Consider the following 13,416-nt stretch of genomic DNA (forward strand, 5'->3'; position numbering starts at 1 on the left):
TTTGCTTTTTAGGCCGCACTAGCAGCATATGAAAGTTCCCAGAGTAGGAGTCAAATAGGAGCTACAGCTGCGTGCCTAACACCATAGCCACCACATCCCTGGATCCCGACACACTGAGCAAGGCCAGAGATCAAACCCACATCCTCATGGATACTAGTCGGATTCATTTCTGCTGCGCCACAATGGGAACTCTCTGTTTTGGATTTCTGATGCAAATTTTATTTTATTTCATTGCTTTTTAGGGTCACACCCATAGCATAAGGAATTCCCCAGGCTAGGAGTCTAATCACAGCTACAGCTGCCAGCCTACGGCACAGCCACAGCAACATGGGATCTGAGACACGTCTGTGACCTACACCACAGCTTGTGGCAACACCAGATCCTCGACCTACTGACTGAGGTCAGGGATCAAACCTGCTTACTCATGGATCCTAGTTAGGTTCGTTAGCACTGAGCCGTGATGGGAATGCTGTCTGATGGAAATTTTAAAAAAAAGAAATCTAGGAGAAACTTAATTTCAAAAAGTGACTTAAAAACATAATTCAACTCCCTATTTAGGCTATGTATTTTGTACTTAAGTCTTAGCATTCATAGATACAAGTTGGATTTCTGGAAAGATGCAGTGCACAGTTCATATGGGTTATTAAGTAGCAATCCTGTCAGTTCTCTTACGTGTACAAAGCCCTTGTCAGATCGTCTTAATGCATTGGAGCATTCTCTCATATTCCTTTGTAAGCCAGTATGTGAATTACTGATGATGGCCATTTGGCTAGTGTATATTGGTGTATTGAGAAAAATAGGGGAGTTCCCATCGTGGCACAGTGGAAACGAATCCAACTAGGAACCATGGGGTTGCGGGTTCCGTCTATGGCCTCACTCCGTGGGTTGAGGATCCAGCGTTGCCGTGAGCTGTGGTGTAGGTCACAGACACGGCTCGGATCTGGTGTTGCTGTGGCTCTGACATAGGCCAGCAGCAACAGCTCCGATTAGACCCCCAGCCTGGGAACCTCCATAGACCACAGGTGTGGTCCTAAAAAGGACAAAAAAAAAAAAAGAGAAAGAGAAAAATAGGAATGAATATTTTAAATCTATCCTAAGATTTTCCATGCTTCTAGAGTAGAGAAAGAGACAAAGGAAGATCTGCAGTCCTATTCAGATAAGTAATTTTTCTTTTTCCCCTTAATGTAATACTTTTAAAATAAATGGCATGTTGGCTCTTGCCATGAGATCTGATATGAAAAATAAATTTATAATTGCAATGGTAGATTGGGGCTTCTTGGCTTTACTTTTCAATAATGTCCATCATCTGGAGGGCTTATAGGGTATACATCAAAAACGATGTTCTTGGTATGCAAACAAACCTTGAAGTCAAGTCCCCTAGTCATCTCTTCCAATCAGATTATTGCCCTTGGATTCTTTTGTACCTGCCTGTGTATAATGGGAAGAATAAATGCATGGTAGAACGAGTTGGTTTTGGATATATTCACTTGTCGACTCTTGCTGTGGGCTGGATTGAGTTGTGGAACAGGCTAGAAAAATGGAAGACAGATTCTTAAATTAAAAGTGGAATATTTTTTTAAAGTGGTACTTTTAAAATCTATAAAAATAAATTAGTCTGTGAAACCTTGCTATTAAGTAATATATAAATCCATTAACCTACTTGGTTCAGTAAAATGAATGCCCCGCATGATTGTATGCATTGATGCAAGATAAAAGTTTAGAAGATTATTTACACCTTTCAAGATGTCTGAAAACTGTAATTCAACGCAGGCAGATAAAGTAATTAAGGGATATATTCCCGCCTCATTTAACAAATAAAGAAATTAGATGTAGGTCATTGATTTGCCTGAAGTCATATGACTGTTAAATTGCAGAAGTGGGGTCTTCTGACTTTAAATCTCACCACTCTTTTCTACTTGTCTTTTAAAAGTGGAAACTAAGCCCTAATCACTTGAGCCTGTCATGTCCAAAGCGGTTGCTGTATCTGTACCATATTGACTGGTACCTGATACGTGCACACCAGGGCCACACTTGTTCTGATTACTCTGTGGCCATGTTTAGATGTTTTCCCAAATGCAGGTCTGTTTTATTTCTCTGCATAATTGAAGATCTGCATTTCTCATCTTCATGCTTTTTCCCCCACCTTTAATTGAGGACTTATAAAGTCTCAAGTGTTGTCACTGTGCTATAGGAGGGAGAGGAAAGTTTTGTAATTCATTTCTGAAGAGAGTAAAGGAAACCAGAATACTCTAGGACACCTAGTTCTTTCAGTCTTCATGAAAGTGCAAATTGTGATTTTGCAGTTGAGTGTTATCAAGCCATATTGTGTACAGATAATTAATGGCAATGGATGACCACCTCTCATACTGATCTTTTATCAGAAACTTTTTGACGACCTCACTGGCCCACTGTAGCCTCTCTTTGGTGGCTTAATCATCAGCCGCATTGGACAGCCACCCCCAGTCCCTGAACATGCACTGCCCTGTCTTTCCTTGTGCTTCCTATCTTTCTAGAGTGTACTCCCTTCCCTTCTATATCTTTTCAAATATTCCTCATTTTTTAAGGCCCTCTTCATATTTTGGCACCAGTTTCCTTACAGTGTCTCTACCTCTCGGCAGAAATTGTTTTCTATCCTTTGTTTCCACAGCTTTGTTCTCACTGTTAGGACATGATTTGCAGCTTGACAAATTTCTGTCCGTTGTATAACCTCTGCCTCCCCTGGTCGATAGCATATCCTTTATTAACTGTGATTTCATGATACTTATCTTAGTATCCCTAGAACTTAGCAGTGCTTTGAATAGTAGGTGCTCAATAACTATTGGATGGCTTTGCATTTGTTTTAGGTACTTTGCAGCAACTCAGTTTGAACCCTTGGCAGCAAGATCTGCTTTTCCTTGTTTTGATGAACCAGCATTTAAAGCCACATTTATCATCAGGATCGTAAGGGATGAGCAATACACTGCTTTATCAAATATGCCTAAGGTACTGTTTTGTTCCTCGAATGTAAAATCTTTGAGTGGATCTCTTTGTTTTGAACACTTGAATTCTTCTTTGCCGTACTGTTGAGAATGATTAGAATCAAAGATATTCTCAGTCTTTCTTAAACTGCTCAAATGAAAGTTAAAATATGTATTGGAATCAGTTGGGAATTCAGCCTGGGGTGTACTTGAGGAAAGAGAAAGACTGGATGTGGAATGTATGGGCAGGAAATAGGAAGTGTGTGCTCTGTACTAAGGTTCCACAAATGTTAATACTCTGAACTCCTAAAGAGCACAGTGATATTTCCTGAGACACGGTGAATCTGCTATCTAAATAGTGATATTTGATACTATTCGATCGTGACTGACCTTGGTGTTTTATTGGTTATTGAAAAATGAGTATTGTAACCTGGAGGTTTAACAAGAGCAGGGACGTCTTTCTTGGATGTGAGCTCTGCATGGGAAGCAGTGAGGGTGAAACCAGGCTGAATTGTTTTTATGCTTGACAGAACTTAGGGGTCCCTTTGTTACACCTGAGAGCTCCTGACTGACAGGAGCCTCTGAGAACCCATGTGTTTGGGGGCAGGAGCAGCCACATCTGACAGAATATGGAGACAGCCCTTGTGGGGAGGAGAGGACATGGTCTGTCCTTGAGCATGGATGTCACTTCAACAGCTCCACTCCTAGCTGTACTCTTCACTTTATCTTTCTCTCAGAGAGCTGGAATACTTACTTGCCTAGTATCTCAAGGCATATTTTCAATTCATGGTCAGAAAATCCTGCAAGGGGGCCCACATTTCCTCATCTTGGGTCTACTGCAGATTTCTCTAGTGTCTTACCCCTTTGGTCCCACCAAGCCTTCTTGTGATCATCAACAGCATACCTTCTGAAGCCATTTCAGGTAATTTGGAGGGATTAACCAGCTGTAGCTCCTCCTGTGTAAATGTATTTGTAGCAATATAGTGAAGTATTCTTGGTCATAAGGAAGGATTTGGGTTTGGGTGGTGTTTTCAAGGGGCAAAACAGAGCCACTGTACCTAACTTACATTTACTTAAAGCCATGTTTTTTGTGACTAAAACTTCCTAAGGATTCTTACTCTACTTAGTATGTCCTCATGATGAAGAATGGTGGAACAGACTGAGTCTGAGGACCATGCCGTTTAGAAACTTGTGCAGAGAGACTAAACTATGCTAACATCTTCACTACTTATTTCCTATTTGAATTTTCAGTTTCTCAGTTTATTTGTCATTGACACTTATTCCCATGGTTATAGAATTGTTGTTTTCCCTTTTGCTTATAGAAGTTATCAGTCATTACGGAAGATGGACTTGTTCAGGATGAGTTTTTTGAGAGTGTGAAGATGAGCACTTACCTGGTTGCTTTCATTGTCGGGGAGTTGAAGAACCTGAGTCAGGACGTAAATGGAACTCTGGTATGTTGTTGTGGTAATTGTCTTGAAAACCTGTTTCACAGGAGATTGAGAAGAATTCTTTCATGATTTCTGATAACTGCTTTTTGAAAGCAAACAAGCTTTTGGATAACAACTCTTGACATTTTATACCAGAAATGATACTTTTCGCTTAGTTGTTATTTACTGTTACTAATTGAATACCTAAAAGAATCAACAATTTTTGTTTCTTTGAATTTTACTTTTATAAGAGAATTTTTTAATTTTTAGTGCCACGCCTGCACATATGGAAGTTCCCAGGGCTCGCAGCTGCAGCTGCCAGCCACAGCCACAGCAGTGCTAGATCCGAGCCACATCTGCAAACTCTGCTGCAGCTTGTAGCAATGCCAGTTCCTTAACCCACTGAGCAAGGCTAGGGATCGAATCCACATTCTCATGGATGCTAGTTGGGTTCTTAACCTGCTGAATCCTATAAGAGAATTTCAGTAAGATGATTTATGTATAATAAATCCTCTAAAATTGTGCTGTACAGTGTGGTGATCGCTTGCTTTATGTGACTATTTAGATATGAATTAATTAAAATTGGATGACAACATCACGACTAAATAAGATGTCCTTCATTCTTGCCCCTCTCTATACTACTTCCCTGCCCCAACAACAATAATTTGGCATCTCTACATGGACAAAGATTCATGTGGAACAAAGATCCTTCGTGGAAGTTGTGGGATACAACACTATATGATAAAGAACCTGAGTGGAGTCTTGCCAACTCATGCATCAAGTACTAAGCATACATACCTTTGTCCTGGCCAGGGACCCTGTAATAGACCATGAAATTATTCTAGCCCCTGGGGCTGCAGTCTGGGGACCTTTGAAAAACACTGTCATAGACAGTCATGCTTGGACAAGAGATCCTTAGTGGAAGTCCATATTTCCAGCCAAAAAGTTCCAGCATGCTGTTGGAGCAGAAAATATGAGTTTGGATGCCTTGGAGAGAGCAGTCAGTAATGACTGGAGAATGTGACTGCTGCTTCAGATGTGAAGACAGCAATGCAACAATTCAAAGAACATTAAAAATCAAGGAAACATTGGAGTTCCCATATCATGGCACAAAGGAAATGAATCTGACTAGGAACCACGAGATTGTGGGTTTGATCCCTGGCCTTGCTCAGTGGGTTAAGGATCTGGTGTTGCTGTAAACTGTGGTGTTAGGTCACAGATGTGGCTCAGATCTGATGTGGCTGTGGCTGTGGTGTAGGCTGGCAGCTATAGCTCCGATTGGGCCCCTAACTTGAGAACCTCCATGTGCCATGGGTGTGGCCCTAAAAAGCAAAAAAAAAAAAAAAAAAATTTTTCAAGGAAACGTGATACCACCAAAGGATCCAGTAATCTTCTAGGAACCATTATGAAGGACATGGAAATCTGCCATTTACCCTATAAAGAATTCAAAATTGATAGCTGTTCTAAGGAAACTATGAGCTCCAAGAAAACACAGAAAGACAATTTAATTAAATCAAGAAATAATACCTGAACAAAATGAGAAGTGTAACAAAGACATAGAAATACCATAAAAAAGAAACAAATTCTGTGTTTGAAAAATACAGTGAATAAAATGAAAAATGCAGTACAGAGCATCATCAGCAGAGTAGATCAAACATGAAAAAGAATTTGCAAGTTAGAAGACAAGAAATTTTATATTGTTTGGTTAGATGAGAACAAAGGAAAAAAAGGATGAAAAAGAGTGAAGAAAGCCCACATGATTTGAGGGATACCATCAGAAGAAACAATCTGTGAATTATTGGGGTTCTAGAGGGAGAACTTAGGGAAGAAAGGGCAGAAGCTTACTTAAATACTGGCTGAGAGCTTACCAAATCTGGGAAGAAAATAGAATATCTAAGTTCATGAAGCTCATAGGTTACCAATCAAACTTAGCTTAAAGAGATCTTCTCCAAGATACATAATAAAACTGTGAGAAGTCAAAGAGACTCTTAAGAGCAGCAAAAGAAAAGAAGCTTGTAACTTATAAGGGAGCTCCCAGGGAACACTGATAAGTCTATCAGTGGATTTCTCAGCAGAAACCTTAGAAGACAAGAGAGAATCAAATGATATATTCAAAGTACTGAAATAAAAATTTAAAAAAACCTGCCAACTAAGAATATCTATCCAGCAAAGCTATCCTTCAGAAATGAAGGAGAGAGAGACTTTTCCAGACAAAAAGCTGAGAGAGTCCATTACTGCTAGACCTGCCTTAGAAGAAATGCTGAAAGCAGTGCTTACCAGCTGAAATGAAAGGATACTAATTAGGAACAGGAAATGTACAACTGGAAAAGGTAATTATATAGTAGAATTCAGAATGCTCTAATAGTGTAATGTAGTAGTGTATGCCTTCTATGGGATGTATCAAAAGTAGTTATAGAGGGAAATTTAGAGTGATAAATGCCTACATTAAGAAAAAATAAGTATCTCAAATAAACCTGATTTTACATCTCAAGAAACTAGAAAAAGAAGAACAAACTAGGCACAAAGTTAGCATAAGGAAAGGAATAACAAAGATTAGAGAAGATAAATAGATACCAGAAAAAGAGTTGAAAAGATCCACAAAACTAAGCTAGTTTTTTAGAAAGATAAATGAAATTGACAAACCTTTAGCTAGACTAATAAAGACAAATCAAAATCAGAAATGAAAAGGGGACACTGATACCACAGAAATACAAAGGATTTTAAGAGCCTACTATGAATAATTATAGCCCAAGAAACTGGATAACCTAGGAACATAGAGTCTACCAAGATTGAATCATGAAGACATAAAAAAATCTGAATTTTGTGAGTAATCAGTAATATGAAAAGAGATTGAATTAATAATCAAAAACTTTCCAACAGAGCAAAGCCCAGGATCAGATCAGAGTCTCTAGTGAATTCTACCAAACTTTTTAAAAAAAAAAAAAGTCTGAAGGTTTAATGCAATAGAATTTCAATATCATGTTCAACAGAAATAGAAAAAAAAATCCTAAAATGTGTATTAGAGACTTCTAATAGCTAGAGCAATCTTGAAAGAGAAAAAAAGCAAATTTGGAGGTATCACACTTCTTGATTTCTAACTATACTACAAAGATAAAGTAATCAAAATAGTATGTATAGTAATCAAGAGAATGTGGTGCTGATATAAAAATAGACACATAGACCAGTGGAACAGAATCAAGAACCCAGAAATAAACCCCTGCAATTATGGTCAACTAATATTTGACAAGGGAGCTAGGAATACTCAGTAGGGAAAGGGTAGTCTCTTCAATAAATGGTGCTGGGAAAACTGGATCATGTGCAGAAAAATGAAATTGGACCCTTATCTCTCATCTCTTATAAAATGGATTAAAGACTTCAATGTAAGGTCTGAAACTATAAAATTCCTAGAAGAAAGCAGACAAAAAGCTCTTTGACATGGGTCTTGACGTCAGTTTTTTGTATATGACACCAAAAACTCCTGTGACAAAAGCCAAAACCAAGTGGGACTGCCTCACACTAAAAAGCTTCTGCAACTCAGAGTTCCCATCCTGGAGCAGTGGTTAACGAATCTGACTAGGAACCATGAGGTTGCGGGTTTGATCCCTGGCCTTGCTCAGTGGGTTGAGGATCTGGTGTTGCCGTAAGTTGTGGTGTGGGTCTCAGACATGGCTCGGATCCCAAGTTGCTGTGGCTCTGGCAAAGGCTGGTGGCTACAGCTCCAATTCGACCCCTAGCCTGGGAACCTCCATATTCCATGGACGCAGCCCTAGAAGAGGCAAAAAGACAAAAAAACAAAAAACAAAAAAAGCTCCTGCACCTCAAAAGAAACAGTCAACAAAATGAAAAGACCACCCATAGAATGGAAGAAAATATCAGATACCATATATCTTTAATAAGAGATTAATATTCAAAACATATAAGGAACTCATATATCTCAATAGCAGAAAAAAAAATGTAGTTAAAAAATGGTCAGAGGAACTGAATAGGCATTCTTCTGAAGAATACATACAGATAGCCAACAGATACATGAAAAGGTGCTCAGTATCACTAATTAGAAGGAAAATGCAAATCAAAACCTCAAAGAGATACCACGTCATACCTTTTAAAATGACTGCCATCAAAAAGACAGATAACAAACAAGTGTTGGCAAGGATGTGGAGAAAAGAACAAAAAAAGTAAAAAGAAAAAAAGAAAAAAAGGAAAGCCTTGTGCACTGTTGGTGGGAATGGAAATTGGTATAGCCACTATGGAAAGCACTATGGGGGTTCCTCAAACAATTAAAAAAAGTATCACCATAGGATCCAGCGATCCACTTCTGGGTATTTATCTAAGGGACATAAATCAAATCATGATCTCAGAGAAATAACTGCTATTCTATGTTTGTTGCACCATTACTCACAGTGATAATATTATTATTCACAATAATACAACCTACGTGTCTATCTGTGGATGAATGGATAAAGATATGGTGTGTATGTGTGTGTATGTGTGTGTGTGTGTATATATATATATATATATGCACACACAGTGGAATGTTATTCAGCCATGAGAAAGAAGGACATCTCGCTGTTTGGAACAGCATGGATGGACCTTGAGGGTATTATGCAGAGTGAGATACGACAGAGAGACACAAAGACTGTATAACCTCACTTAAATGTGGAATCTAAAAGTGAACTCATTGAAGCAGACTGGTGGTTGTCAGGGCCTGAGGGGTGGAAGAAATGGGAGGATGTTGGTCAAAGGGTCCAAGCTTCCAATTATCAGATAATTTCTGGGCATCTAATGTATAGCATGGTGATTACAGTTAATACTGTATTATACATTTGAAAGTTGTTTAGAGAGTAGATCTTAAATATTCTCATCAGAAAAATAAATAAGTAAATAGAAGAGGGAGTTCCCATTGTGGCACAGTGGCAGCAAATCCAACTAGTATCCACGAGAATGCGGATTTGATCCCTTGTGTCACTCAGAGGGTCAGGGATCTGGTGTTGCCGTGAGCTGTGGTATAGGTTGTAGACGAGGCTTAGATACTGCATTGCTGTGGCTGTGGTATAAACCAGCAGCTGTAGCTCCCATTTGACCCCTAGCCTGGGAATTCCTTATGCTGCAGGTGAGATCCTAAAAAGCAAAAAAAAAAAAAAAAAAAACTATGTATGGTAATGGAAGTGTAATGATTACCTCATGCATCTGAGGTAATCATTTCACAATATGTAAGTGGATCTAATGCCCATGCTTTCTACCTTAAACTTACACATTACTATGTTAATTATATTATTTAAACTGTAGAAATTAATTAAATTTAAAATCCACTTCCTCAGTCTCAGTAGCCACATTTCCAGTGTTCTTAGGGCTAGTGGCTACCATTCTGGGTATCATAAATATTGAATATTTCCATCAACTTAAAAAAATTTATGACAACATTAAATCTAGGACATTGTGCAGTCTTAAAAAGAGAGTGTAAAAATGTACTTAGAGGAAAAACTCCAGGTTGTGAAAGTTATTTAAATGTACCATTAAAAAAAAAAAAAAGCAAGTCTTGATTGAGTTTTCTTCATCTTAGAGATTATTTAAATGTCTGCCATATCTGTAATTTGTCCAAATTGACCATTTGTTCTTATTAGGCTCCTCTGCTTTTCTTTGTCATTCGAATCTGTTTGTAAAAGATTAGTTGGATATTTTGCCTTAATTTCATTGTAGAGACCTAAAAAAGCTAGTATCTTCACAAGCTAATAAAATGAAAGGAGAAAGGAGTCTTTTAAAACTAAACATGATTATTTCTCATGATAGAAGTGTGATGAAATTCTTTAATTTTTTTCATATTTTTGATCCCCACCAGGGAATATTTTCTACCCTTTGCACACATTCACTTATATTTCAGTTTTCTTTCTAGACTAAAGAACTTTATTTTAATCACAGTACATTTGGATCTTATTTTGCTAACTAAGAAGGACATTCTCCTTCTGTTAGAAAAGATTATCATGTCCACCCCGTAACTCTTAGAGGTAAGGGTAGTAACACTGCTGTATGACTTTATGCTCAACATTAAAGGTTGGAGACCTGCTCCTGTTCAAGGCTAAGTGTAAACTGCTTTGAGTAAGTGCTTAATATGATTTACTCACCTTTAGATTTTTGTCGAATTGAAACCAAAGAATGGAACCCACATCCTCATGGATCCTAGTGGGATTTATTTCCACCGAGCCATGACGGGAACTCCTCAGAGTCCTTTCGAAAGGATATTAAGACTGGTTTAAACCTGAAAAATTTCAGTTAATCTCTCTAACTTTTGTATCCCACATTTAGTCCATGATGAAGATATTGCAGCCTTGATAAAACCTAAAAGGCTCAATCTTAAGAATCATCTTGCTTCTTCAAGACCCAGCTGGGTACCACCCTCTCCTTGAATTGTTTCATTTTTTCCCCAGCTGGGATTGATCATTCTCTCTCTGATCTTTCATAGCACTTTAGTTACATCTTTGTTGTAGTTCTTATCACACTCTTTGATATAAACCCCCAGCATTTTTATTTTATCCCAAAATGTATGCATCTTGGCTTTTTCTTTTCCCTCTATCCCCCCCCCTTTGCCTCTCTCTTTCTCTCTCTCTCTTTCTCTTCCTTCCTTCCTCCCTCCCTCCCCCGATCCATTCCTCTATCCTTCTGCCCCTCTCTCCATCTCTCTCTCATTCTGTCCTTCAGCAGCTATTCTGGCTTCTGCCTGTAGGATTACATTCAAACTCATCATTCTGTGATATTCAAGGCCGTCTTAAAAATTTAGCTATATTTCCAGTTACTCTAGTGGAACTCTTTTATCTAGCCAAGCTGAACTATTCGTTGCTCAGATATACCCTTATACACCCCCCCCGCCCACACACAACATACTCACTCACATATATACATATTTAGTCCACAACAGTTGATACTTAATCATCATGGGTTTCATCACTCAAGTCCATTTACTGTGGATTTTTTCGAGAGTAAATATTACAGTCTTACACAGTTCACAGTTGTTTGAATCCTTGGATGCGCAGGGCGGACTATAAGTTTTACACAGATTTTCACCGGCTCAGAGGGTTGTTACCTCTAACTCTTCATTTTCAAGAGTCGACTGGAGAGAAAGGAGCTTCAGGTTACTTTTTTTTTTTTTTTTTTTTTTTTTTTTTTTTTTTTTGCTTTCCATTTACATGTATTAGGAAGAAATGTTGTTAAACATGGACTCTGGCATCTACCTGGGTTCAGATCAGTCCTCTATAGCCCTCCAGCTGTGTATGCCTGGGCAGACTGCTCTGTAATTCTCTAAACCTCACCTTCAACAACTCTAGTACTATATGGCCTATATTAGCTTGCCCTCTCAAGGATTAATTTTTTTTAATTCCTGTAAAATGTTCAGTACCTGGCAAATGTAACACACACAAAGAAAGTGCCTTCTCTTTATTCCCTATGCATATATATATTGTAAACTCCTATGTATATTTGTAGATATAAATAATCTTTATCATTTTAATGCTACCTATTAGTAAATGTGTTTTAAAAAAATTGATGTTATACAGATAAACATTTTTTTATGAATTTTCTCTTTTCATTAGGGAATGTGGAAGAATCTAGCATGTTTGAAATTATACTCTGTGTTAGCAGATGTCTTAAACTCTTACTTACAAACATCTTTTTATTTTATAAACTAAATGAGGGGGAGGCATTTGCCTAATATTGCTGATAAAGAAACAGTGTCTCAGAGAGGTTAAGTAATTGACCCAAGATTACTTAGCTAGTAAATGGTAGTCAGAATCATACTACCACAATATACTGCTTCTTATGCCAAGTGACATAATTTCAGTAGGTATGGAGATCAGAAATTCAGGCTTAGAGTCTAAAAAGGCTTTTTGGTACACTGAAATGTTGTAATCTCTAGGATGGATTCTATTTTGTAATATTTGACACTAGGCCTATTTCACAAGCTTCAAAAATCAGGTAGTAGGGCTTCACTTACTCATGTCAGTCTTAGCAAACAACTGAAAATGTCAAAGTTGACTGCAGCTTATTAAATGTCTCCTGTTCATTGATAAAGACTACTATATTGTCAAAGACCTAAAAAAAAGAGGAGCATTTGTTTTATCATTTCTGTCCACTTTTCAGTGTTCCTTTAAATGCCATACATTTAGGAATGCCATAATTACTTAGAAAATCCTAGGCCAGTTTTAAAATACACTGCTTTATCAGTTTGTCTTGAGGTTTTTGCTTTGTTTTTGCCACTGCCTGGTTTTGTTTTTACCATAACAGGTCTAATTTGTAGACTCTCAATCCATTGGTGGTTAGTCAGATATGGCTACCACATCTATTTAACATTCAAACAGAACCTTCAATAGTATTATCCATGTGAAATCATTATTTTATTTTAGTCATATTAAGTCAGGAACATGGACTTAATTCCAAATTTGCATTAACAGCATTTCTACCTCAAGTATACTTCCACCAGCTAGGGACATTATACATCATTTATATCATTCTCCTCAAGTCTCAAGTCCCAGCTAATTGTTCTGGATAAACTTCATTCTGGTGTTTGTCTTTTTTTTTTAAAAGAATTTGTGCTTTTTTGTGTGTGTTCACCTGTCTGTTGAGGAAGGCTGGTGTATTTCAGGAAAATTAGTGTTGGAAGATTGCAGTATTTTCTTTGTAAATCTTACAGGCCTTATTATTGTTCTTTGAGGGGGGGGATGAAGTTTGGTTCTGATTTTGCTTTTATCTAATTCTTACTTTTTATTAAATTAAGGAACAGAGTAAGTTAAACCTAACAAATCTGCTATTCCCCAGTCTTAACTTTTCTCTGAAACTTCACCAGGAGATCTTACACACATTTTATGTATCTTTTAGAAATCTCTTAGATCTAAGTAAGAGATCTAGCAGGAAAAGTTTTAAGTTGTAGGTCTTAAGGCCTGAGGGCCAGTTGACTGGCATCCATCAGTGTTTGAAGTGCTCTTACCAGAGTGCTGCACAAAACATCCTTGTGGAGCTAGTTTGCTCTCTTTATTTCTTACTGC

The 13,416-nt window shown here is 37.8% G+C and overlaps 1 protein-coding gene across 1 annotated transcript in view; it reads left to right on the forward strand.

Moving 5' to 3' along the window:
• Positions 1–13,416, forward strand: part of LNPEP (leucyl and cystinyl aminopeptidase) — a 91,224-nt gene that overhangs the window by 38,210 nt on the left and 39,598 nt on the right. The window contains 2 exon segments of the mRNA NM_001105291.1: positions 2,844–2,982; positions 4,280–4,411. Coding sequence (NP_001098761.1) covers positions 2,844–2,982; positions 4,280–4,411 — 271 coding nt within the window.

Source organism: Sus scrofa, chromosome 2 (genome assembly GCF_000003025.6).
Source record: "Sus scrofa isolate TJ Tabasco breed Duroc chromosome 2, Sscrofa11.1, whole genome shotgun sequence".
NCBI lineage: Eukaryota > Metazoa > Chordata > Mammalia > Artiodactyla > Suidae > Sus > Sus scrofa.